At 43.5% G+C, this 27,981-nt stretch overlaps 1 protein-coding gene across 7 annotated transcripts in view; it reads left to right on the forward strand.

The window, feature by feature from the left end:
• NFATC1 (nuclear factor of activated T cells 1) overlaps window positions 1-27,981 on the forward strand; it is a 113,389-nt gene that overhangs the window by 34,596 nt on the left and 50,812 nt on the right. For all 7 annotated transcript variants that reach the window (XM_065052265.1, XM_065052262.1, XM_065052263.1 and 4 more), the window contains exons 4-6: window positions 10,674-10,876; window positions 14,094-14,266; window positions 16,735-16,875. In XM_065052265.1, the coding sequence (XP_064908337.1) occupies window positions 10,674-10,876; window positions 14,094-14,266; window positions 16,735-16,875 (517 nt within the window). The remainder of the gene's footprint in view (window positions 1-10,673; window positions 10,877-14,093; window positions 14,267-16,734; window positions 16,876-27,981) is intronic.

A 27,981-nucleotide genomic window follows, 5' to 3' on the forward strand; every position in this document is an offset into this window, starting at 1 on the left:
GCACTTTTCTGACTCTGAAGAACAAGAGCTTAATCTGCTTTATTCCTCAAGGAATGCAGGTGTAAATAGTGCAAGGGTTGGAACCAGAGGGCTGAGAAGTGCTGTGTTTTGTGTAGTGAAGAAAGGGTTACTCGGCCACATGGCACAGTTGCTGGTTTTTGTTTTATAAGACTGCTGAAGCACAAATTGATTAAACATAGAGCAGGCTGGAAATAAGTAAAAACTTGTTACAAAATTTTCTTTGCTCTAATCAAGCCCTGTATCTCTGATGAAGCAAAACCTATCTGGCAGAGCTGGAGATACTTGATCACCTTCTACCCAGTTCTTCCTTCAGCTACAAAGTCATCCTTGCTCTGCGTCTTTATAAAAGGCCTTGAAGTGCTTTCCTTCTTTTAGTTATTTTTATATAAAAAAACAGACAGAAGTATGCTGAAATTTATAAGCCATCAATATTCCTGTGACTTGCAGAGGAAGCAAGGAGGTTTATTTCAGACCTTCAGGTAGCCTCCCTTCACACTCCCTCCTTTCCCCAAGCACAGAAAGCAGTCAGGGCTTGACTCATGGACTGTCTGATTATAATAGTCCCACGTGAGATATACAACTATATAGCGTGCTAGTGCAATACGTGCTTTGTCTGCCTCAAACACTGAGCTTTCAGTTCATGCTCTGTGCTGTGGCCTTTGACTCTGATGGCTAATTAAATAGCAAGATGTCTTACATAATAGCTTTTTGTCTTTTTAAAGGAGTTCTTGGAAAACCAGAGAAATTAAGAATTGGAGGTGTATTTATAGTAGTTTTAACCACAACAGAACAGTAAGCCCAATATTCATATTATGAATATGGCTCAGTATTTTTAGCTCTCCAAATATTTACAGAGATAAAGCCTTTAAACATAGTCCCAGCTTTCTGTCTTCAGTAGCAGTTTAAATAAAAGTCTTTGGGATCGGAGTTAAAATTTAGGGGGAAAGCAACCTCTTCTGGTCTAATACTGTCTCACTGGTGTCTTTGAACACCAGAGGTGTTTCACCTGGAACTGTGTTGCCCCTGTCCTGTGTGAGCCAGTGTTCATCTTGATGAGTAGGAAAACCACATCAAAAGCATTGACCCTTAAGCAGATAACCCCTGGGGGCAGCCAGGCACCCCGTTGCCCTCAAATTTGCAGGGGTGGGAACTCAAAGTAATGCAGTTACTGCAGCACCATGACAGCTAGGGAGCCATCAAGTGATAATAGGGCATTCGAGGTATGTGGGGTGTCTCAGGTTTGTAGAATTCGCTGGTGGATATTGGTGGTGGCTCTGTGGGGATGGGCATTGGTGAGGGCATCATTCCTTTCTTGCTTGTGCTGACGGCACCTGACACACGCCCGAGGATCCTGAGCCAGCCTGTGCTCACTCACAAATGGGAACTTGTTGGATGTGAGCAATGTGTCAGCGGCATGACGAAAAACAGGTTCACAGGTATAAGCTTGCCTGGGGTATCTGCCTAGGAATATGTAATGAATTCCTGTTGCAGTGCTCTTGTGATTTTTTTAAGTAACTTATTCTTTCTTTTTTTTTTTTTAACTCTTATGTGATCATGAGTATGGCTGTCGAAAAGGAAAGGTGTTATGGATGCTGAGAGCAAATGTTTGAGTGGAAGCTAAGTAGATTGAGGGGTTGGGTAGTTTCAGGGAGGGAACTATTTTATTGGAATTCCCCTCAGACCCAGGTTTTTAACTTGCGGTTTCCAGAGCCCTGCTCTCTGTTGTCAGCATGCATTTACTTAATTGCAATTTGAAAGCCTCCTGCACTTCAACTTCATATTGCTAAGGATCCTGTTCAAATGCAAACACTGGCAGGCTGCTAGGGTGGAGAGCCCCAAAAGGTCACGTTTGCCGAACTGCAGGACAAGCTATACAGGTTTGTCCCCCCACCCCGGCATGAGGGCCAGCAGGGACCTCCCTTGGGGAAGTGTGAGGCTGTTCAAAAAGAGGAAAAATTCTTCATTTAAGTGGGCTGCCTGGCATGGGGGCCACCTACATCTCTCCACAGGGAAGCAACTCTCCCTAGCCCTGCCCTACAAGGAGCTTTTGGAAGCTCCCATGGCTGTGCTTTTGGAGATGAACTGTGGTGCTGAGAGGGCTGGCTGCCTCCAGTCACCTGAAAGTGGGGCTGTGGAGTGAGATGAGGCAACAAGGATTAGGGAAAGGATGTCTCTTCAGTCTCATCATAGAACATAGCACAAGAACAGTAATGATTTCTTGGTGTCTCAGTGCATGAGGTGCTCAGGACCTACAAATCCATTCTGCTGGTAACTCCTCTTTTGATGGGCATCCCTCTTGTGAGTCTGACGGTTTTAGGAGGAGTGCAACTTGGGTTGGTTTCTAGGTATGTGTATTTTTGAGGAGGAAAATCCTTCTTAGAAACAGAGAGTAGCGTCTTGTGGCTGTTTGAACACGGAGGTTTCATGGCTGTGCTGAGACCCAGCAGCCACGAAGGCAGTTTTTCCTGGGGTAGGGACTGAAATGACTTGTGAGCCAGTGACTGAGAGTACAGCATCTCTATTACATTAAGATTATTAATTCCTCACAGCGTATTTGCAGCTGGAAGTTTTATATAGGTCTTTATTAATCATGATGTGAACAGCTGCTCTTTTGCTGCACTGTTGAATTGAAGTCCAAGTGGCAGCACTAGAAAGTGCCACATAAAACACACTCCTGCTGTTTTCCATTCACTCCTTCTCCTATCCAGCTCTCGCCCTCTGCCCAGCTTTAGTCCTTTGCTGGAGCAAGCCATCTTATTTTTATTTGTGGACAGGCTCTCACTACATTTGGATCTTAAAACAGAGTATGAGTGAATCCAAGAAAAATCAGTTTTAGAAAGGAAAAGTAAATCTTGAAACCACCACAAAAACCTGTAGGAATTCCTGTTACATTTTTATTTGAAGTAAGTGAAGGAACTAAAGAGTAGTAGCATATATGTTAAGTCACACAGGGCATAAATTATATAATTTATTGGTTAACTGCGTCAGATAAAATTCAGCAGAAGCTATCACAGCCAGAGGGTCACCTCAGCTCCTAGGGAGGTCCTTTTTTTTTCTTTTTTTTTCTTTTTTTTAAATATATTCTGAAGTCTGTCTGCTCTGCTGTTTTGAATAAGACACTTCTCTTTTTTTTGGCTTGTGCTCTCACCAAAAACTAGAGTGTACAGGAGCATCCGAGTGGCCCAAGCTTAGCACCTCCATTTTGTGTCCACACTGACAAGTGTCCTGGAGCTGAGCTTTGCACCTACCTCATCTGAAAACTAGCAGCCCCTGTTGTGTGCCTGGTTGCCAGCAATGGGAAGAAGTACTGGTTCAGGATGATGTGCCTCTCTCAGTCCTAAATATTTTGCAGAGCATGGTGCTGAAACTGGAGGGAAACAGATGGAAAGAGATGGAGATGCTGCAAGACCCTGCAGCGAGGTGGGTGCTGCAGTGGTTTGCTGGTGCCCCAGGGATGCTGCTCGTCTGGCCAAATTGACAGTGCCAGGGCTGCTTCTTGCCCCATGGGGTCCTGCTCCTCTCAGCTGGGGCCTGCCAGCGCTTGCCTGGAGCACTCTCTGGAGCACAGAGTTCAGCTGCCTGTTGGTTCCCTGCCGCTGCCCGGGAGCGTGCAGTGCACCCATGATCTGCAGCAGGGCTGCCCACCTTCCCCCTTGAATGGAGAAGTCTGGAGTGGTTTGAGTCCTGCTTTGTTCAGCCTGGAGAGGAAGAGGCTGTGGGGAGACCTTCTTATGGCCTTTCAGTACTTCAAAGGGGCCCATAAGAAAGATGGGGACAGACTTTTTAGCTGGACCTGTTGCAATAGGACATGGGATAATGGTTTTAAACTAAAGGAGGGGTGATTCAGGCCAGACATGAGGAAGAAGTGTTTTACAATGAGGGTGGTAAGACTGGCGCAGGTTGCCCAGAGAGGTGGTAGATGTCCCATCCCTGGAGACATTCAAGACCAGGCTGGATGGGGCTCTGAGCAACCTTATCTAGTTGAAGATGTCCCTCCTTGTTGCAGGGGGTTGGACTAGATGACCTTTGAAGATCCCTTCCAACCCATACTCTGAACAGGATTGAATAGTCAATATGCCTTCTCCCGTGGCACTTGGTGTTAAGCCCTGTGGTTTGGGATGGGAGACTGAGCAAAGAGCCTCTACAGTCTCCTACCTTGGCAAACCTGAGGTGTGTATTTTCTTCAAGCCCCCCCTAGGAAAGGAATTTGGAGCCAAAATGGGGAGGAATAGGTGGAGGGAATTTTGCAATGAGTAGGGCAGTCTTTTTGTGTCTTTTTTTTTTTTTTTCCCCCAAGCTGGAGGTTGCTAACTCCCTGGGCATTCAGCTGCAGGTCGCTGGGTGTTTTCAGCCCAGGGGTGTGGAGGCAGAGCAGTTCAGTGGCTGCCCAGGCAAAGGTTGGGCAGAATCCCTGCAGTGCACACGAGAATAGCTGCCTGAGTCTCCTGACCTCACCCTCGGCGTCTTGGCTTCACATGACAGTCATTGCCCACAAGAGCAACTTCTCCCTCGTCCCATTTAAACCCATGATGCAATGGCTCACGTCTTCTAGTGCTTCTACACGGTAGCTAAAAGTAAATTCTTCTTAAAAATCAGATTGATGACCCTGTTTTTATGCATGCTTGGTGCTCACGGCTAAAATCAATATTTGAAATGTTTGTGCACTTTCTTTGTAGTTTTAACAGTAGTTTTTCAATTTAGTTTTAAAAAAAAAAAAAAGTTTTAAAAAATTAGGACACTGAGCACTCACAGACCTTATTATTTTGAAGGTGTAAATTAGATACATTTTAAAACCATGACAATTTGTTTCATTTTATCATTCATCAAGTGTGGTTACTGTAACAAAAAAAAAGACCTACTTGAGAAAGTTAGCAATGAAGCTCTTTGCTGTGTAGCTCCTGAAGCTCTGGCTCAAACAGACAAGCAGCAATTGCTTTAAAAATTCCACTATTTTATAGATTTTATCCTGTTTGACCTTTTTGAAAGGATTGGAATTACATTCCAAAACACTGATGGGAAGAAAAGGGAAAGAAGCCCACTTTACCCAGACTGGGTGTTTAGTCTCAGTAATGATTCTCTCCAGACTGACTCAGGGTATTCCTTGAACAGTTCTAGAAAAGCAAGAGGGACAGCCAGACATGTCAGCATTGCTGAGCCTAAGCACTGCAGTACCTGCTGCAAGCAGGGTGGCCATCAGGTACATGGTTGGATAAGAAAATGTAGATATTGTTCTTACTACTTTTAGAGGCATAAATGAGTGTATTTAATTGTTGTCTTTATTATGTACCAAACGTAAAAAGAACAGGCACAGATATTGCTGATATGGACATTACCTATGGATTTTTTTGGCACATTATAATCATTAAGGATGCAGCCCATAGTAGCCTGGAGAGTCTCAGGCACAATCTGCTGACTAGGTTAGAGTGTGAATACTAGGTTCCTGGTTGTGCCCCACTTTGTTATTAGTTGGAGCTCTACCTTGCATGCGTTGCAACAGGCTAAGCCCTAAATCAGTCACTACAGTCATTTAACATATTTAGTGTCAGAGTCTGGAGGAATGCACCACTGTAGGGTTTTTGCAGCCTTTCCCCAGAACTCCCAATAAGGACACTTAAAAACTATTATGTATCGTAGTCCCTTTTTTTTTTTCCTGACAGTTTGGGTGGGTGCAGTGGTTGTCCCTGGCTGCTGTGTCCCCTCAGAACAGGATCATTCTTTCAGTGGCTTCCAGAAGCCTGTCCAGGCACAGAGGGCTCCTTGCTGTGACAGGTAGCTTTCTGAGCATTTCAACAGATGCTTCAGCATGCCAAAAGCATAAAGCACTTGGAAGGGAGTACACAGAATATTTCAGCCATGTTTCTTAAAATAAATGTCATGACTTAAATAATAGAAGTTTCCTCACAGACTCTAGAATAACCACCGATGCTGAAATAGCGTTTGAGTTATTGGATATGACATTTGCAAAAATTCCTCCAAATTCAGTAACTATAGTGAGATTTGAGGAGGTTTGGCTTTTTTTTTTTTTTCCTAATGTTCGTGTTAAAAGCACCTCACCTCCTTCTGCTCATCATTTTTCAAGTCTGTTTAATTCTGATTGCCGAATTTCATAGATATGCACCAGGTGCATGGTTGGAATCCAGGTAGGCTGGCTATGCTCATGTCTGTGATAAACATCAGGTTCTCACTGCTGTAGGACAGAATCAGATAGTACTTTGCAGGCAGATGTTGGCTGTGAGGGCTGAAATAATGCTGTTTCCCTCCTGCTTTGCTGGCTGCCGGAAGAAGACACCGGGCGTTCAGCACCATGGCACTGGGATGCATGAAAACATTCAGCCCTGATGCATCGCGTTTCTCCCTAGGGAAAGGCCGGAGTTTGCTTTGGCATCCTGTGCTGAGATGAGCAGCAATCTACTGGTGAGAATCAAGACGTGTCGGTAGGAGAGGGTGTTGTGAAAGTGATGATGGAGAGGTGTAGGAATCCCAGGGAAAGTTTGGTGCGGTGGAGCAGTTGCCCAGCTGGCGCAGCCTTTCCCTCCCTCTTGCGTAAAATTATGTAAGGTGACAAAGAGCTTAGCTGTGATCGGTCCTGTTCTGGCATTAATTACCAGTGACTGCATCGCTTTTTGATAGAATTAGAGGAATGTGAAACAGGCCCACAGTTAAGTCTGATTTTGATCTTAGCAGCTTCAGATAGTATAAATGCAAATATCACTTGAGATCAGTTCAAATATTTTTAACAGGAAAAGGAAAAGAGCAGGGTAGTCAATAGTTGATCAGAACAAAAGAATATGACCTACTTTCAAAACCAAAACCATTGACCACGGAGGTCTTGTCTGCATTCTTAAGTTTTGCCTGCATCTTTCCTTTGTACTTGATCAGGTGACTGGTGTATCCTCACCTTTATTTGGGAAGGAAAACTCATTCAGGAACATTGTGTGCCTACATCCTTTTACACTTTCACAGCAGGGGAATGTACAGCTCTTTCCACTTGGATCTATGTATTGCCAAGCGAAGCATGCTTGGTAGGAAAGGCACATCCTTTATTATGAATGCCATACCCAAAAGCAGCCTTTGTCACCCATACTCAGCCACTGAGTTATTAAGAGAAGAGCTTTGGACTGTGCTACACAGAGAAAAAGATAAAAATAGGGTGTCTGACGCATGCATCCCATGTCACACGCGAGGAAACAGAATTATTATACCACCAAGTACAGTATTCGAGAGCATGCGTGGAAAATATGCCTGGATGTGAATGCGCGAGATCTTTCCCCACTAAGAAAAAGAATCAATCCCCGTCCTTTTCCTCTGTCCCATTTTACTTTTCTTATTTGATATTCCCTTTACCTGTTGACAAATCTAACAGCCTAGAGTACTGCAGCTCCGCCTTTCCTGACGCTGCTCTCCTCCTCGTCTTGCCAAATGACTCCGTAATACTGCTTTATTATATATTTTGAGGGAGCTGCAGAATATTCTCGCTGCACCCAGCTGAGAGTAAGCAAAATCTTGCCCATTCTTTAGACATGTGCATCATGCCAAAAACTCCCAGAGCTCAACACTGCTGTCACAGAAATCATGCACTGGGTGCATAATCTAAAATTAGTCATCCACAGTAGGTGCCCCTTCAAATGTTACTCCTTGCGTTGTTTTCTTTTATTGCTTCTGTTAGCTCACACGGTTATGTGACCAAATGTTAAAGTAAATAATGTCATGCAATGGGTAAAACTCAGAGGGAAATACATATTGCAGATCAGATGCCTTTTACCGCAGCATATGACGTAAAACATAACAGTGTGTCTGGATTTTGCTTGTTTTGAGGGCAGCAGAATCAACAGTATAGTGATTACATTAGTCTTTCTGTACATTTTTGGCCCTTCCCAGCTCTCGAAAACTCATGTTCATTCAGTGCAGTAGCCACTATTGTCTTCAGGTACAGAAGTAGCTGACAGGGAATAGGTAACTGTGGGTAATGGATCCAAAGGCAAGCCCAGCATGACTGTAGGACAGGTCCCTGAAACAAGCAATCATACAAAACTAACCAAAAAAAGTAATATAAATTTAGTTTAAAGATCACAAACCTTGTAAAACAATGCAAAACATTCATCTGAGATCTTATGTGGACATGTGAACACTTCTTGGGAGAGGGCAGGTGGGCAAAGCTGAGGACTTTGGGTGTTCAGTTGCCTCCTGTAGGAAACCTGTGGGAAAAGCACAAGCTGAGACTCAGCAGTGGGTTACAAGATACAGTAGTAACTGAGTTCAGATTTAAAGATAAAGCCTGAAATAGCAGAACCAATGTAAGACCAACATTTTTTGACCCCTTTGCCTGGATTCAGTAAAACATATGGGTACTTCAGTGTACGATTTTGCTTTTGCTGAGTTGAGGTTTGGGTTACTTGCTAGTCTATTTTTAACTTTAAAGCAGCCTTGTAATTCAATATGTGTTTGTTTTAATTTTATACTCTCCTTAAAAAGTACCGTCCATGACGAGTTAGAGAAGTGACCACTGGTAATGCATAGAAACCTAATCAGCTGGTGTGTCACACTGTCTTACTTTTCCGCCCGGAAAACCTGCATGCTGCTCTTGATCAAAAATACCCTGCTGTACTTTGGGTCTCCTCCATTACCTCAGCTTTGCTGCTGAGGTTCTGGAGATGCCAGAGGGGGGTGAGATCAGCCTGGGCCAAATCCAGGTCACTCTGCCAGCCCCACTCATGCATGCCAGTGTTAGTCATGTCCAGCCAGGGCTGCGAGGTGGGGGCACATGGTGGTCGTAAGTAGGATGGTGGCTTCCCCATGGCCACTGGTTGTGCTGGGAGTGCACCTGTGATCGCCCACCAGCAGCTCAGGCTGCATGTCCACATGTGGGGGTTAAAGCCAAAAAGCCCTCTTTTTGCAGCATACCACTAATGTAGGTATCAAGAGTCACAGGAGGTGACTGTCCCATGTGGGGCTGAACTGAACCGTGCAGCCCACAGCACCCGGCTGAAGCCAGCCTGCAGGCTTGGCTCTACTTTTCTCTCTCCATCATTTTGCAGATTTTTCAAACGGCTGCTAATATCTTTTCAGTTTGAGAGTCCTCATACAGAAACCCCCCATATCATACCACAACCCCCTGTTTTCCTCTTGGCTCTTCTGACCAAAGCCTAGGGTGAAAAGTCTGCAGAATGCCCGATTAGTGGTTGGAGAGGCACAACATCCTTCCTTGCTCATGCATTGGTCACCATGGTACCTGAACCAATGCCATTGTGCATTCCTGTTGCCATCAGCATGTTTGATAGAAGTGGGGAGGCTTCGTGCCTGTGTTTGCACTCACCAGAATTTTGCAATGCTCAAGGAGCAAAAGTGACTCAAGATCTCTATTCTTAATTGCATTCCTGCTGTCAGATGGTAAAATACCCTGAAGAGATAGATCTTATTATGAAGCTACAAATCATTTTTAGAGATTAAAGGAGAGTAAAAGCAAGCCAAACACAAATATCAACATTTTATATGGTTTTCACTACTTGCGTTCAGCTGTGTTTAGCTTTGAACTTGCATGCACTGTAAATTAAAAATGTTGCACCTCACCAGATTATGATCAGTGGTCTAATTTTGATTTGTCAGATTTAGTGATGGTGCAGTGATGGTAGATAACTCATGCCCAAACCCACCTGAACCATTCTCAGAAGTAACTAAGCCTACAACAAAGTGAACAGGTTTGCTCTGTGATGGTGCATCCCCCTGGGACAGCTCACCTCACCCATGCTCCTCTTGCTGCATCCTAGCTGCTGCATCCTCCCTTCCCATGGGATGAGGCATTGCAGCTAACTGCTGCAAGAGAATGATTTTTGATGTTCATTTTGAGATTTTTGAGACTCATTTTCCAGTGTCAGGTGGCAGGTTAAGCAGAGGTTAGAGCTGTCCCCAGACATGGGGAGACCCATAGCATGAACCTGGAGCAGCTTCTTCAGGAGATGATGGGGATGAGGTCAGACTCTGGTCCTGCTCCATCCCCAGCTTGTGGCAGAAATAACTTGTCATCAGAGCGGTCACTGTAACATGGATGAGGTTCAAGTCAGGCCCAGTAGCTTCAATGAGATTTTTGTGCGATTATAACAAGAATTTGACACACATGGTGAGCTACTAGTCGTGTATATGTGATCTGTCTCCACACTGTCCCAGGAGGCATTTACCAGCATAAAAATCAGTTAATGAGGGGATGTGTCATGAGCAGCAGCCTGCTGCTGCACAAAGGACAGCCTGGGAAGTTTAAGGATGGGTAAGCTGCATCCTTTCCACTTGCAAACTCTTGTCGGTTTTGCCACCCTACGTACTGGGAGCGAACACTGACTTCATTGTGGTTTGTTGTTTTTTTTTTTTTTGAATGCCACAGCAGAATTTATGCAAAGTTTTCTGTGGACGCAGCAGAAGTGCTCAAAAGCTCACCCCATCTAAAGTGCCTCAGGTCCTTTAGGATAATGAGACATTTTCTGAGTGCACCTTTTTATTGTACCAATATTACGTTACAGGAAAAATGGAAGGGGGGAACTTAACACATAGCACCTGTCACAAGTTCTCTCCTTGAATTAGGCTCTCCTGCTTATAAAAGTTTAATTGATTCCTAGCAGTTTATGTGCATGGTGCTCAGTGGGCATTTTCTGTTCTCTTGCCAGCTACATGGTTACTTAGAAAGCGAGCCGCTTACGCTACAGCTGTTCATTGGGACTGCAGACGACCGCCTGCTGCGACCCCATGCCTTCTACCAGGTTCATCGGATCACCGGGAAGACTGTTTCCACCACCAGCCATGAAACGATACTTTCCAACACCAAAGTCCTGGAAATTCCACTTCTTCCAGAGAACAACATGAGAGCAATGTAAGACCCAAGCACCATATCTGACTCCTAGCAGTTTCCTCTTGGTCATCTCACTTGATTACTTATGTGTTGGTGTGTTTTGTTTTGTTTTGTTTTGTTTTTCCCTGTACACAATTTTCTTTTTCCTATATATACATATATATATGTGGGTTTTTTTTTTAATAAAATTTTCTCTGTAATAGTACGCTTTCACAACTTTGCCAGGACAAATTGCCTCTAATCAGCTTAAAAACAAAATGAACTTCACAAATATTTATGACAACTGATTGCTTTCATTCTAGAGTTTCAGCCAATGTGCTTATTTGCCATTTAAAATAAGTATCTCAGTTACCAAGCTGTAAATATCTCCTACCTCAGCTCCTGCATTTAGTTTCTAAATGTGACACCTCTTGCTCCTATACACACTAGCACAAGGAACAGGACCTATTAAAATTTATCTTTGGGTGTCAAAGGAAACTCTTAGAGAGCATTTCCAAATGCCTTGGTGGTTTTTGAGCTTAATAAAACCACTTTTATTTCTTACATAATAAAAATCAGCATTTTTCACAGCATTTGTTTAGAATCAAAGCTTCTAGAACTAAGAAGAGGAGTAAAGGTGATACAGCTTACAGATTGGAGTTACTAAACTGGGTTAAGTTTTGTCCTATGCAGAAAAGCAGGCATGGATGTCTTAGGATCTCTGCATTCGCAGGAGTCTAAGTGACAATTAAGTGTCTCTTAGGTCCATTACACACAGGGAAATTTCATTACAGGATTGTGTATAAAGGGTCAAATAACCATCTGTGTATGTGACATACATGAGACCCTTTACATTATTTAATCCCATCCTCTCTGCCTCCTCATTTGAATGATCCTAGCCCTTATTTGATGTGTCTCCCTCCTCATTCAAATGATGCTGACCCTTATCTGAGGTGTCTACCTTGGGAGGAATTCGTGTGTACTTGTGTGTGTGTGTACAGCTCTCAGTTTGTCTATAAATGTGAGTATATTCATATTCTTATGCAGATGCATGCACCTTTGTGTGTATGTATAGGTAGATAGAAAGATAAGTAGGTGGACAGACAGAAAGCAAGCAAGAAATCCCAGCTCCACCAAGCCAAATGCCATGGGAAAATCCCAGGGAGCTTACTAAAATCACAGTTTCACTCCTTGTTATTCATACAGTTTTCTGCACCTTAATGAAGTGGAAGATGGTATCAGACACCTGAAGTCTTTCTGCATCTAGTGGTTATTAGAAGCTGTTTTGCAGTGTCATGTACAGCATGCCCTGGAGTGCCTCATGTAAATAGAAGAGTTAGAATGTGTTTAGCTGCATTGCCAGCTGGGCTTAGGGTCGTCACTCGAGACCTGAGGACCTCTGTCAGTGCATTGTGTTAAAAGTCATGGCAAGCCTGCAAAATTATTGCCCCCATTTGTTGTCATCATAAGCTGTCACGACTCCATTGAGGTTATTGAAATTTCACCAATTTGTACCTACGCAATACTTATTTGCATCTTTATTTGTCCAGGCTGAATCACATTTTTGGCCACCTAGGAGTATTATTACCATTTCAATCATCTTTCTCCCTATAATAAAGGTAGTTACACAGTTCAAGAACCAAGATGAATATTTTTGTGACGTGCGTTCCAGGTCATAATAGAGTTTTCTCAAGAACCATAGACAATGCTTTGGCATATACAAGCCTTACACATCAGTAGCCTAAAACCTCCTGTATCACTAACAATGAATTGAAATTTGGAGTCAAGGACTTCTCACATATACTTTGTGTATTCAGGCCTTGATTCAGTGAAACACTGAAGCTCATCTGCACATTTAAACTTTTGCACTTTTAGCTACTCCCGTTGTCTTCAGATTTTAATGATTTCCAAGCCTGAATTCCATGATTTCCATGATTTACAAGCCTGAATTTAAATGCCTTTTCTCCTCTGAATTTTATTGGCTCTGAAAAAAATGTCGTTGACTACTTTTTATTTATTGTACAAGTGTTGCTATAGAACAGACAGTACTGAGAAGCATGCTTTTCCTTCCTTATTGTATGGATCTTTGCGCAGATTTTTGACACAAGTACAAATACTTGGTAATTCTTATGGCTTCACTTGCTAATATGCATTGTTGAGAAGCTTTAATACTTCCATTAGTTTATTTGATTGTATCAGCAAAGACCTTTTTGTTATTTGAAATACATACTTTAGAAAAAAGGTAAATCAAACTGCCCTAGTTCTTGTTTGCAGTTTGCTTCAGACCAGAACTTCAAAGGTCTGGAGGGGAATTAAGCTCTTTGAATGCAAAATAAAATTAAACTATGCATATCCAGTGTAATAAAATGCATGCCAGAGAGCAGTACCCAGAAGAAGAAATTGCCATGTAGGCTTTGTAGTTGTGGCCAAAGCATAGGCATTTTTGCAGTGGGTTTTTGAGTGTGTATGTTTGTATACCTTTTGTTCTGGGAACTTCCTCTGTTGAAATTTGCTTTGACAAAAATTCTGACTTGTCAACTCATGCTGGAGAAACCTGAAATTTAAAAATAGGAGAAAAAGGTCAGAAATAGTTATAGTTCTATATGACAAAAAGCATATTTTTCTCTAATGTGGAGGGAAGACTCTGATTTTAGGTTTTTTCATGCAGAACTTTGTCTCAATGCTCAGCTTGGGAGTATTTCCAGCTCATTCAAATACAAACATATTGACAGTGGAGCTGACCTTAGGAAGAGCTGTGCTCATTAATAAGCATTTTCAGGACTTTGCCCTGGAATCAAAATCATGTCAGATTTTTCTCCAAATTAGCTGTAACAAGTGAAATATTTAGTAACCAGGTGGGTCTAGGTCAGTAACACTTTGTGCACTATTGTTTCATCCCATTGACTTTTCTAGTCTTGCTATTTCTTTGGGCTTTGGTTAATCTGTAAGCGCCATCCTTACAGGATGTCTTGGAGAGGAAGGATCTTTTAGATCTTCTTCGGGGAACTGAAGTAACGTCCTAAATTTGTGTGCTCAAGAGCATCTACTACCTGGTACTACAGACAGCCCCAACGTAGCTACTTGTGGATGCAAGTACTAGGCTTAACAAAGTCTGCAGTGTTCAGCCTGGTTATCAGATTGTGTCTGACTCATATTTTTAAGAGGGGATGTATGGGAGACATGGAAGATATTGCATGCTTATGTCTTCCTGAAGTCTGCTTGAAGTAAACTGAGTTGCTCTATGTTTCCTTTTGGATAGCATCGACTGTGCTGGGATATTAAAGCTCCGAAACTCTGACATTGAGCTGCGCAAGGGAGAGACAGACATCGGTCGGAAGAACACGCGCGTGCGACTGGTCTTCAGGGTTCATATCCCGCAGGCCAATGGCAGGACCCTCTCCTTGCAAGTAGCCTCCAACCCTATCGAGTGCTGTAAGTAGCAACGAAAATCCTTCTCTTACTGGGTATTGTGCTACCCCACATGCAGTCTTTGTCCACTGACATGCTTTACATTGGTGTCGCTTTGCCTGTCTAGTTGGTGAATCTTAATCTGCTTTCCAAAAGTGGTTTATACTGAAGACAAAACACCTGTGTCTTAGAAAAAGATGTGTAGCTTTGTACATTTATTTCTATAGAAAAGAACACACTTAAAACAACAGTGGAGTGCACTTAAACTAAACTAATAATGGACCTGAGAGTGACAAGGCTTTTTTTCTTTTTTTTTTTTTTTCTTTTTGTGACTCCCTGTCATACAGGTAACTGCTATAGGAGTTTTGGAAAACAGCTGTCATGTCCTATTCATTCTCTGTCTCCATATCATAAAGCAAAAACCAACAAGCAAAACCCCAAACCCTTTGATGCAGAGCTAGCAGTATACTAGAGCTGACACAGTGGCACAAGCTGCCTGTGGCTTCAGAAAACCTCCAGAAACCAGGCTTCTGTGCTGGGGTCTCTCTAATTGAACAGACTACTTTTTATCAGATGCACTGGGGCACCCTCCTAAGACACCTATATCATTCTTGCCCTGTAAGCCTCATCAGCCTCCCCAACACAAAACAAAATCTATTTGCTTCGTGTAGCTTTAACATTTCAGCATAAGTGGTGGAAATTGAATTTCAGTCGAACTCTCATTGCTGATTTGGTCAGCTGTATGTACTGAAACAGTTTTTAAGGTTTTGTTGGATTCCACAAAGTGCATCTTTCTGATGCCAACAGCGTAGGGAGTAACTTAATGTCTGGTGGGTATGTGGGGAGTGAGCTCTGGGGGTGGGGAGCAGAAGGGAGGGGGAGGAAAGCTTGACCATCTCTAGCCCCATGCGTGGTGGAGGGTCATGTTCACTCTTGTTCCTACGTCATTGCCAGGCTGGAGTCCTATGCAATGTTGTCTGGCAGGTCCTGGAGCGTGTCAACATTTGATTTCTTGTAGGCATAGTACTTTTTCAGGGATTGTTTATAGCGAGGCTGTAGGAAAGAACATCCCTGTGTTCCTCTTGCAAAAGCAGTGACAGACTTTCAGACCAGTGACAGTACTCCATCCTTTTGCCTAGGATAGTACCATGGCCACTCTGGTAGTCTGAATCTGCAAGAGAGGCTGAAGTTGTAGGAAAGGGCAGTGCAATTAGACCAGCAGTGTTAGCTTCTCTCTCTCACAGTCATTAATTTACATAAACAAATCAGTATTGGCACTGGGGAGTTGCATTAAGATAAGCCTGTGGGTTTTTTTGAAGAACAGCAGAGCCTTTTTACATATAGCAGGTATACTGGCATAAAACCCTGTCTTCTGTCCAGGGTATGTATGAAATTAATAATTTCCCATTTGTTTCTTATTCAAGGGCAATTTCTAGTCTAACAGGCAAAGCGAAAAATGTCAGGAGTCATGGTTTCATCATTCTGCTGTTCAGGTTGATCAGAGTTTTTCAGTTGCTGTATAGCAGGATAAGGTGCAATATAAATACATCCTGAACTGGTCTGTGCAAAGGTGCCAAGCTCAGGAAGCTACTAAATACAAAGCCTGATTGAATTTGTATCAGTGAACCACAGTTTTGAGGGTTGTGTAACTAGCAAAAGCATGGTATGTGCCTCCTGAAAGGAGCGAAAAACATGAGAAAAAATAAGTGCTAGTGTTGTTTCCAGTGCAGAATGTGGAATAAGCTGGTGCCAAAAACTTCATGCATCTCTTAATACATGTGACACTAGGAGGAACCATGTAATCTGGATAAAATGTCACGTCACCCTTTGAAGCACAGCCACGCTTGCTTCATGTACCAGTTGGGGGGGATAAAATATGTGCCACAAGAATACCCAGTTCTGTTTGCATGGATCCATGTGTGCTTTGGCACTCAGGTGCCAGTGGAAATACACTGTCTGAATGCTGAACTTTTGCTGGATTGTGAGGCCCATGGCTACTGCCTCTGTTTGCAGAATTGGCAATACAGTGTTTCGTGACTGAAACATATTTTGGATCTGGATGGTCATCTTGTTATGTGTGCCTCGTAAACACACAGCATATATGTTATAGATAAGAGAAAATTATTTTAAATAAAGGAATTTCAATAAAAATATACTTTTTGATATAGTACAGGTCAAGCTGAGTTTTAAACCAGCTTATTATTTGAGAGCCTTTTGAATCTGTACCGCTATATTTGATAACCCTATTGTTTACAATCAAGGCGATAACCCTATTGTTTGCAATCAAGGCACTTGAAAACCAACCATGTTTCCTCCATGTTTCCTTCTGACCTTTCTTTGTTTCTGTATCAAACACAGCTTAGCTTATGAGGGTAAGCATTAAGTTACTTACTAATGCAATACTTATTTGTGTGTGTGTGTGTGTGTGTGTGTTTGTGGTTGCTTTTCTTTTTTTTTTTTTTTTTTTGCTTATCTTCTTTATAATTCTCCAGCTCAGAGATCTGCCCAAGAACTGCCTCTGGTGGAGAAGCAAAGTACTGACAGCTTTCCTGTTACTGGAGGGAAAAAAATGATACTGACTGGCCATAACTTTCTGCAAGACTCTAAAGTAATCTTTGTGGAGAAAGCACCAGGTATGTCTTTTCAATCTAGACTCCAGTCTGCCTTTTTTCCCCGTTATAAAATCGCTGCCAGATGATGAAAGCACAAATATGGTAATGACATTTTCTTCTGCACGTAATATGTTTTCCATGTCACTGGGCAAAGCTGTGAGAGTGATCTGAGCTGTGCCTAATGCTGAGGTTTCACGCTATGGCAGGTGTAGTCACAGGTAGACAATAGCGACATTGAAAGTCGAAGTTGGGCATTTGTTTTTGTAGCAAACCATGTCTGTACTTCAGGTGACGTGTCTGTGTAAAACCTGCAAGGTGGCGCATCTTGTTAAACCTTTCTGTAATTTGTGGAAGAGGGAGTGGTGTTGCTGGTGAAGGGTATGTGCACGTATGTCTCTGTCTGGCAGTCGAGACTGGTGGTGCATACAGTCCCCTGCTTGAGGAGGACTTGCAGAGCACATGCATTCATTGGAGAGATTTCTGGTTTACCTTGAGGACTAGGGAAGTACTACTGCCAGCTCCCCGAGTGCACAGCACTACTGCAGTGCATTGGTGGTGGGACGGGCCCTCCCAGGGAAGGGTCCCAGGCCAGGATGAAGCAGGGCAAGCAGTGTGTGGTGGCAGCTGGGGCTGGAGCAGGAGGTGTCTGCAGGGGCGGTGGGTCACAGGGTGATAATGCATAACAGGCATAAATGTCCTGTCAGGAAAAGGCGGTGAGAGCGGAGCTGTGCGTCAAAGTCAGGCTCTGAAATGAGATCGTTAAGGGTAGTTTTAAGTCTTGTTTTGGAAAGGGTTTCCGTGGTGCTGGCACAAGCTATGGATTCCTCAGCTGCCGGCTGAACCCCCCCCGCCCCGAACTTTAAACTGTCTTGGGCGCTCCTCAGGCCGCCAGAGCCAGCTTTGACGCTGTTCCTGTTTAACCCTCCATGTCCACAAGGTTCTCATGCTGTTCTTCTGCCCACAGCCGCTGCTGGTGGTGTGGGAAGCCAGGCATGAGAAGGGATGACAGGGTGAGCAGGGCAGGCTCTGGAGGCAGAGACATCTGAGTAGGTGCCAGCTCATGAAGTTCCCCAGCAGAGTCCTGGGTCGGTGAGGTTTAAGTCACCGAAAGTGTGTGTAGGGCAGGGATAATGCCCCAGGTCCTCCATGAGAGCTGGTCAGCGCAGTTCCTGTCACCCCCAAGCACTGCACCATGTGCGGTCTGATTGTGGCTGTGAGATGAGCAGAATACCCTATTTGTTTCTTAAGAAAGTTAAAAAAAGGGAAAAAAGCTGGTATTTCAATGAAGAAACCTGGGAACTCTGCATACCATGAGGGAAGAACATGACTCTCTATATTTAAACTTTCTTTGCTGCACAGAAGTGGGGTAGAGTGACATGTCAGGAGCAGGGTGCTCAATCTGTCACATTACGGAAAGGAAACCACGTTGAAAGGTGCTTTCCTTCATACTTGTTTTCTCTCCTCTTCCATTATGGAGTTAAAAATTTTTGAAGTATTGTGTTCCAAAGGATTATGACAGTGATGCTACTTGCTCACCAGCAAGTACCATGGTGTTGGATTTGGACACTGTCTCCCTTAGCATTAAGTACACCAAAAGCAGCATGTTCAATGTATAGACTTAAATTACAAAAATGAAGAATGGGGACAGCCTTGTACTTCTGAACCACACAGATACCTCCCTCAAGCAACAGGAATTTGAGGACATATTATAGATAGAAAATAATTTATGTGACATTTTTTAAACATCGTGAGAGATGAAGGAGTGCAGTGCTGCACACTAGGTGTGCTAATGAAGAAAATGATCAAAAGGCCTTGCCTGTCACCCTAAAAAACTCCTGGGGTGAAATCCTTGAGTGCGTGGGTTGGCAGAAAGGACCACTGCAGGAGCGTGTCTTCTACCTGAAGAACCACTGTAGATCCCCCTCAACTCTTCCTCCTGTCATGGAGCAGGGTACAACTCCTCAGAAGTCAGTCAGTGAGCTGCTGTCATTGAAGAGTAATCAAGATCATTAAGTCACTACTGAAAGATCTGCTCTGAAACTGTCCTCCCTGGTTTTAGTAGTCTCACGGGAGATCTGTTGCATTTGCAGGGCAGTATTGCCTCATGGGGGAACACTGCAGGAGACAAACCTTTAAGGTGAGGGTGTTTGGCATCTCCAGGAGTGGCAATTGTGTCACGAGGAATGGCACACAAAAAGCAAAGTTGCTGGCTGATCTGAGCTGAACAATTTGTAGAGCTTGTTTGATATGTGCTATGTTGACTAACACAGTTCAATGCACTGGAAACAAACAAGCATGGTGTATTGTTGCCTTAGTGGCAGGCTGCTCTGGCTCAATTTTTGAGCAGAGTAATTAATTTTATTTAATTTTGAGCTGTATATAATGTCAAATGAATAAGTTATTACCAGCCTTCACTTTTGAAAATCAGCACGTGGTGTTGCTTTCCCTGTCAGTTTTTGCACATCTGTGAAAGTAGGTCGAGACAGGGAACACCAGCATAGTTTCTCTTTCTCTTAGAAAGCTGGTTATGAACTGTTGTGATTTGCTGGAGACATTCATTATTTTTGCTGCTGTTACTGCTTTTGTTTTTGAATTTGAAATGTTAATCATGATCCTACTGGGTAGCAGCCAAACTCATGTATTACAAAGTAATAGGTCAGAGGAATCATTGCACTCATAAAGAGAGTGTATCTTTTCTGTAAAATCTAAATATTATACTGCATGAGCTAATGTCTTCAGCCCTCACCTGGGCTGGGTCCTGAAGCTGGGAGGCAGTCTCCAGGAACTAGTCTAATTCATGCTAGTTTGCATACTTAACAGGTTAACGCGAAGAGTTTGAGAACACTTTTTGTTTGCCTTTCCCCCCCCACCTCCTTCTGTCTGAATAATTTCTTTAAGTCTGCTGAGTGCATTGTGGTCCACTGAATGTTTTTCCAAGCATAAGTCCTAAGCTCTCTGTCTTGAGGGCTAGCCCTCAGCTGTTGTAGTCTCTGGAGGAATGGCATTATCCTGGCCTCCTTGCGTGGGGAGTCTGTCTGAGCAGTGACTCATACAAGAGGGAATCCCTGAAGAATGATCAAATCGATCCTTCAACTGAGGAGGCTGCGCTTGGTGCTCTCAGCTTAACTCCTTACTGACTGCTTTTCAACCAAGAAGCATATGAAACAGGGCAAAATGTGCTTTGCAGCCCTGCGACTCTGTGTCTCACAGAGGAGGAGTGAGGCAGCTGAGGGACGAAGGTGCACTGAAAGGGCTCTGGGAGGAATGCTTGCAAAGACCTCCTCAAAAAGGAGAACCCCTCATGCTGTGGTCCAGCAGTCAGGCAGAAGGCACCCCTTTGGATAAATAATGAGTTTTTTCAGAAGTGGACTAGAATTTGCTCAGGCCTTTTACAGTATCATAAAAAGGTTCTCATGTGTTGCAGTGAGTCCTTATTTTATGTGATTTTGGTCAATGTTTTATTGCTTGAATATCAGCCCATATTTTCCAGTGATGAACGATGGTATAAAATGACCGTCCAAGAAACCTAGTGGTAGTAAAAATGGGAATGCTGAATGTGCTTTGTGAGGTTCACTCTTCTAAATGCAGAATTTCCTTAGACTGGGTAGTCCCATGATGACTTACAGATTACACTAATAATTGTTTTTCTTATCTTCTTTTACTTTCTGTCTCTCTTTGTAGTCGTGCTTTTATCTTCCTGAGTTTCAAAAGGGTCTTGTGAGCCTGCATGTCATGGTTGTTGGGTTCTAGGTTTAAGACATCCAATACCAATCTGTTTTTCATCAGAAGAATTAGCACTTGCTAAAATATAAAAAAGTCTGCAACTTCTTACTGGCAAGGGCCCTTGATGGCTAGATGCTGGTATTCGCTGTGGAGGCAAGGTGTGCGTTTTAGTTACAGAAGTGGATGAAATGAAGTTGTTATTTATTAGCTATGGGAGGAGGTGTTTGGCTAGGAGGGACAAAATGTTTCCTGTCTAACACATGCATCTGCAAGTGTACAAATTGTGATTTCGAAATATAATAAAAGACACTGATTTATTTACTTATCTTTTTAAAACTTATGTCATTTCTAGATTATGAATGTAACAGGCTACAAAAATCTTGAGGGAGGTTTGGAAAATGCAGAAGTGTTTGGAGTGTGTGTTTTAAGGACTGTATGTCTGTCAGCTACCTTTTCTTGGTAACAACTTCTATAAACACTGTGTATTTGTTTTTAAAGCTAGTTTTTGAAAGGTAATCTGAGTTACTGAACACGAAGCAGCACAAAAGCCTAACAGAAATGACCAGACTACTGGCTCCTAGTATATCACAATATGATTAGTGATCTATAAAAATGAGTGCCGTGGAAAAATCCTAGTTTCTCTTCACTCAGTTCACAGAATGTTTCCTGTAACTGACGAGCAACAGCTCACTGATGAGACACAAAGCCAATATCCCAAACACCAAGGCACAGGAAAGTTATGGGTATGTCTTCTGGCAAGCTCTAGCATGTTATTGAGTTGCCCAAGGTATTCTGTGATTTAGAGAGAGTCTTGCACTAAGATCTGAAAGAGTTAATCTACCCCAAAAATAGCTCCTTGCTCAAAAATTGCTCCTTGCTCCTGTAGCTAGAATGGTTTTGGCCCTGGAGCTAGCTCAAGTATTTCTGGACTTAGCGGAATTGGCCAAGTCTAGACATACCTAAGAGATCAGGTTAAATTGACTGAAATCTTCATTATTAGCAAGTTGCGATCTATAAGAAGAAGTGGATATTTGGTGTACAATTATTGATTACTTTTCAGTTCAGTTTCCACTAGTTGAGTTAGAGCTCCAAACCCATTTCTTTGGTTTTGTGCTTAGTGACCAGAGCTCAAAGCAAGAGTTTTAAAGAGCGAAAAGGCAGAAATGTAACATGCAGCTTCACTACAGGATTAGTCTCTCAAATAACACTGACTTTGAAATTCTGATTCTGGGTTGTTGAGGGCCATTTTGTCCTGGTCAAAGGCCTACATTTGAGCTTCCTTCTGACAAATGCCTCTCCCTGTAGATGCATCACTCTCTTTCATGAACATTAATAGAGTTCACAACTTGTAACACTGTATCTCTGAGTAACTCCAGGCTTACCAACTTCAATGGTTTTGAAGGTGGTGTTAATTACTTGGCCTTCAAATCAACAGTGATCTTAGCACCTACACACTCTATAACCTAATTGCATAATATCCTCAGCTATTGCGCCCAAAGCCTTTGAAGCTCAAGGTCCTGAAAGAGAAATAGACAGCACCTAAGCAACATTTCCTCCAGGTTTTTTTTTTCTTTTTGAATATTTTCAAACAATTAAAGAGTTTTTCAGTTTAATTATTGCTGCAGACTGTTCATTCTACTGTTGTTTTCATTTTGTTAAATGGATTTTTCTGTCAAAACTGTTCTTCTTCCCTGCTGGAACAGGTTTTGCTCTTAGAACATGAAGGCACTGACGTGGCATGGTAATAGTTATGCTAGAGAGATGAAAGATATATGGGTGAAATCACCAAATGTTTTGGTGTATATGCCAAGGGAAATAATGCTTTTCTACAAGTATTTCAGATGGGAAAGCTTACAGTTTGCATCCCATTAGATGTGTGGTCAGGCTTGGTCAGCCAAATATTTGCACCAAGTAAATGCGATATGGAAAAGAGGAAGCTGCATTAATTAAAGTGTCCACTCAAGCATTTCACAGGTTTTTTTCTCCTCTCATATTTCATTGTCTCTGGCAAAGATTAGAATCAATCAGTTGCTGCTTAAAGGTACAAATGTCAGTATGAGAAATTCAGTTCTGTTTCCTGTAAGCTGTGTGAGCAAAAGCTACCTTGTTGTACGGCAGGTAATTCAAGTGCAGTATTTTAGCTCCAGGAGAACTTATTAAAAGTTCTGGAAAATGACATGTTGACTCCACATTTGAGGGGCATGTGGATGGAGCAGATGCGTTGGGGAAGCATGTGGGTTTTTGGTTTGACTCAGCTGCACTTTGGAGCTCAGGGTTTGGACTCTGTTTTGACGTGATATGATGTGATGGTGAGACGGGTGACCTGAGTCTTGGCAGAGCTCCATTTGGTAAAAGATCTTACATTCTCAGAGATCTTTCCATTGCTCTTTCCATTGCCAGTAGCAGTCACAGTTTGGGGGGCAACAGGCCAAAAAGGGGTCATGTTTCACACTGGTAATCATACTGTAGCTCACATAATAAATAAGCAAGTGGCAAAATTCCCTTTCCCCCTCTAGTCAGATGGACAGATACTACATAATTTTGTCTTTAGCTGTCTGTTTATCCAAGTTTGGCACACACCTTCCAGTTGGCAATGAGTAGGTGCACGCTGACTCATGCGCAGTGAGGTTAAAAATTCTGGAAACTAGATAAACTGGAAACTTCAAAGGCATACAAGTTGGGAGCACGGAGTTCATGTGACGGTCACTTGAACCTATTTCCTAGAGATGTATTGATAGCTGAAGGGGTTTCTGGCCACTGCCCAGAAATAGATATCCTTGGGCAAATAGTGTCATCAAATGGTGGAGTCATTTGATGGTGGAATCCTTTAACGCACATGCAGGAGCAGTGATGTGGCTTGTAGGAAATGTCAGCATGTTTCAGTTTTTCCTGGCTGTTTAGTCTAGGGAATGGTGAAGACAGAGTGGGACAGCAGCCATATGCATGAGATGGTATCAGTGGCAACAAACCTCATCCAGGGTGTTGCTCTCACAGTGAAGAATGAGATCAATCAATCACAGACGCTTACTATGGACAACAGAGAAATAAGGAATAACCATATGGTCTCTAGTTAAAAGTCACTTGTCTGAGTAATCCTGTAAATTTTTAATTATTATAGAAACTGTGACTGAATGCTTGAAGTCTATTCTTTCATGTTTTTGCCAGACTAAGTGGCTTCAAGCAGCTGTATCTGTGCAATCAAAGCTTTGTCTCTGGGCTTTTATAACTAGCACAAGGTTTCAGATAGTTTTTTACTGTTACTGTTCCAGTAGGACCCTCTGTCCAAACATGAAGGAATTCACAGCCCTTACCAGAAAGCTGAGAGTCTAATGAAGCAATCAGTGCCCAAAGACAGTAGAGGAACAGAGTGTGGTGGGTTGACCTTGGCTGGCTTCCAGGTACCCACCAAGCCGCTCTCTCACTTCCTCTCCTCAAGAGAACACAGGGGAGAAAATAAGATGAAAAAGCTCATGGGTCAAGATAAAGGTAGGGAGATTGCTTGCCAGTTACTGTCACAGGCAAAACAGACTCCACTTGTGGAAAATAATTTATTGCCAATTAAAAATAGCGTAGGATAGTGAGAAACAAAGGCAAAACTGAAAACCACCTTTACCCCCTCCTCCCTTCGCAAGCTCAACTTCACTCCTTCATTTCCAACTTCCACCTCCTCCTTCTGAGTGGCACAGGGGGGTGGGGAATAAGGGCTGCAGTCAGTCCACAATGGCTCCTCTCTCCCCTCACTGTTCCCCTGCTCCAGCCTAGGTCCCTCCCATGGGATACAGTCCTTCATTAATTAACTGCTGCAGTATGAGTCCCCTCCATGAGGTTCAGTCCTTTGGGAACAGACTACTCCAGTGTGGGTCCCCCACAGCCACAGTTCCTGACAGAAAACCTGCTTCAGTGTGGGCTCCTCTTCACAGGCTGCAGCTCCTGGCAGGAGCCTGCTTCAAGAGTGTGGTCTCTGCATGGGCTGCAGGGTGGGTGTCTGCTCTGGTGTGGTTGTGTCCATGGGCTGCAGAGGGAAAACCTGCCTCACCATGGTCTTCACCATGGGCTGCAGGGGAATCTCTGCTCAGGGGCCTGGAGCACCTACTGCCCCTCCTTCACTGACCTGGGTGTCTGCAGAGTTGCCCCTCTCACATGTTCTTACTCCTCTCTCTTTCTAACAGCGGCTGTACAGCATTTTTTTACCCCTTCTTAAGTATTATGTACCACCAGCTTTGCTGATGGGCTCAGCTTTGGCCAGTGGTGGGTCCATCTTGGAGCTGGCTGGAGCTGACTGTTTGACATGGGGACAGCTTCTGCCGTCTTCTCAAAGAGGCCACCTCTGCAGCCCCACTGCTACCAGAACCTTGCCACATAAACCAATACAAGGGGATACCTCCATAGTACTTAGTTTTTGTAGGGATTGTCTACATCTTATGGAAAAACACAAGCCATTGTCTCCTATTGCTTCCCTGACATTAAAAGTTGGTTTATATCTCAGGTGGGCATCACAGGAAAACTGGGGAGGGCTGAGGGAGGAGGAGCACATTCCTTGTACAGCTCTTGAGGGAGTAAGATTACACCTTCAAGAGCAATGTAGAGGAAAGTACAGTAATGTTTAAGAGAGGAATAGAGAGGTATGACTTTTCCAAGGTGTGCCTTGGAAACCTGATGCCAAGGCAGATAATCAGAGGAGAGGAGCCCAAACCTCTAAGATTGAGCCCGACCTTCTTGAACAAGAGAAACAAGAAAAGAGACATGAGGGGACAATGAGCTGGAAAAACTAACAATGCCATTCAAAAGTTTATGTTTAAACTCTGCTAAAAAGTTATGATGGGCTGCCATAATGCAATGTATCTTGAAGATGAGATGTGGCCGTATAGATAAAATGAGTTTGTGTCTTAAAAAATAATCAAGAAGCATTTGGATGAAACATCTTAAGATGAGAAAGAAGTAGGAGTACAGGTGGTGGTGTTGGCATAAAGCACAGTAGTAGAGGAAAAGAACTGTTCATGGAAGGAAAATTTGGAACTTGGTTTAAACTGGCTATGAGGTTTGTTACTGCAATAGTCTCTGAGAAAATATGAGACAGATCAGACTAAAGAAGATGGACCAGGAATATTTTACTCAGTTTCAGCTGCAAAATCACAGATTCAGCCTACTATAAGTTCTCCGAGGAAAGTACATTAAAATTGTGAAGGCAAGGAGGTGACACAGACGTAACCAAAGTCAGGGTGAAGTGTTTTCATGTCTGCTTGTGGGTGGCTGTGCTGGCTGTGTTCGGTTTGACCTGCCTGCTCTAGAGAGATTTTGCAGGGATGTCAACCTGCAGTTTTACTTGGAAGTTGAGTGTCTTAGACCTGGAATTAGTGAGTGCTATTAAATAAATCCCTCAGACCAACAGCAATTTGAATAGGGGGAGGTGCCAGAGAGCATAAATTGCATAACCAGCTTCCATTCTGCTGAAAATAGGATCTGGCAGGTCATTCCAATGGTTTTGGCTCAAAATGACCCCTGATCCATCAGTTGTCAGCACAGTGCCTCCTTTAAATCACCTGAACTAAAATTGCTGTTCATTTGCAAACACTTGGAGTCAGAATAATTAAGTCTGTTAGGCATAGTGGTAAAAGCAGGTGAAGAGGATCACTGTTTAGGCAAAGTGAGTCCCTCAGCTTTTGGCTTGCCCAGATGAGCAACCAGAGAGGAAGCGCATGCCTGACACAGATGCCCAAGTACTGTAAGATACAGTTTGCAGTGGATTTTTGTCACCTGGTTGCTGCGTGACTTTTTTATCGTTAAGGTAAAAAACAGAGAAGTAGCTTGAGAGCATCATATGCATGACAGACACACCTAAGTCTACATAATATCCAGCTCAATACTGCAAAAATGTATAACTGGAGGAATGGACAAAATCCATATGCTCCAAAAACACTTGTGAGAAGACAAACAAATATAGCAGCTTTGATGTGGAAATACAAATAGGTCAGTTATGCATGAACCCTGCTGCGCATGGACTGATGCATGCCAGAAGACATGCCAGGGACGGGAAGCAAAGCTATGGGGGAAGTCTCTGTAGCAGGACAGTAGACTGTGAGGAGGGCAGAGAAGAACAGCTGGGGTTTTCCTGGCAAGGAAGAGGGAAATAAAGTAGGTGAAAATCAGACCAACCGTGTGGTCTCATAGCAAAAGTAGTGGAAGAGCAGAAGGGAGATCAAAGTGGCTGGAGAGGCAGACGGGGATGAGGTGCCAGGCAGCAAGAAGGCCACAGCACCAGCAGGAGTGGTAGCAGGAGGTGGAGCTGCTCTGCAGGTGGCTCTGGACACACACATGACTGGGAGGCATCTTCCTCCTCACAGAGCCTTAGGAAACAGCAGATCTCAAGAAAGGGAGGTGCCACTGAGGCAGTCAAAAGAAAGGTCCTGGCTCCTTACATTGCAGATACTTATTCTCCACTCCCTCTGCATTTCCGAATGTTTTCTTGCTCTCTTTCTGCCCGATCTTCCCTATCTGTCCCATGGCAGACTGCTTGACTGGTGTCGGTTCATCCTTATAGCCTGTCCCTTGAAAAAGTCCAGTGTGTAAACACAGACAGAGACTCCCACCCGTGCTGATGTCCAGCTGGGGAACGTTCACTGCCAGATGCCTGCAAGACCAGCCTAGAAAAGTGCCCTGGCTCCTTGTGGCATCCCCAGATCTGAGAGGCTGCTGTCCCTGGAGCAAAATCCACTAGTACCCCCACACCAATGCATATCCACCAGCTGGTGAGACAGGGCCAGTGGGTCATGCCCAGGGCTGGCATGGGGAGTGCTCTCCAAGCAACAGAGCTGCCTTTTCACCTCTCTCATTGCCAGCCATGGCACGGACCTTGCCCAGCTTGCTCCACACCTGGAAGCTGAGAGCATCTCTGCACAAAACTGGATGACTCTTAAGTCTGAATGACAAGACTTCGCCTAAGTCTTCATCCTCTTCTGTGTCTGGAAACCCATATTTTCCTTCTGACCTGTTCACTGATCAGTCGCCTCAGCGCCATAAGTGTACTTCCCAGGGAAAAGGGGTTGGAGTGCAAACTGAAAACTTGCAAATCCTTCGCTCCCAAAGGATTTGAATATGCATTAACAAGACCAAATAGGAAGGTAGACAACCTTTGCAGAACACCTCAAAATTATACTGTATAATCATTCTGCATTGCATCTGTGCCCTGCCTGTTGTGGACATGTTAAAGTAATCTGGGATGTAATATAGGCATTATTGTTTAGGGTAATCTCACAGCACATTAATCAAGTAGTGGATTCCTTTGGGAGGGTAGAGCCAGTTTCAACATCTTAGTTGCAATATATGAATGTAAATACAGATTTACAGTCTAGCCAGTGCCATCAAACTCTATTGAGCCGCAGGCTGGAAGCGTATGAAATGTACACT

The sequence above is a fragment of the Columba livia genome, chromosome 2 (assembly GCF_036013475.1).
Source record: "Columba livia isolate bColLiv1 breed racing homer chromosome 2, bColLiv1.pat.W.v2, whole genome shotgun sequence".
Taxonomy (NCBI): domain Eukaryota; kingdom Metazoa; phylum Chordata; class Aves; order Columbiformes; family Columbidae; genus Columba; species Columba livia.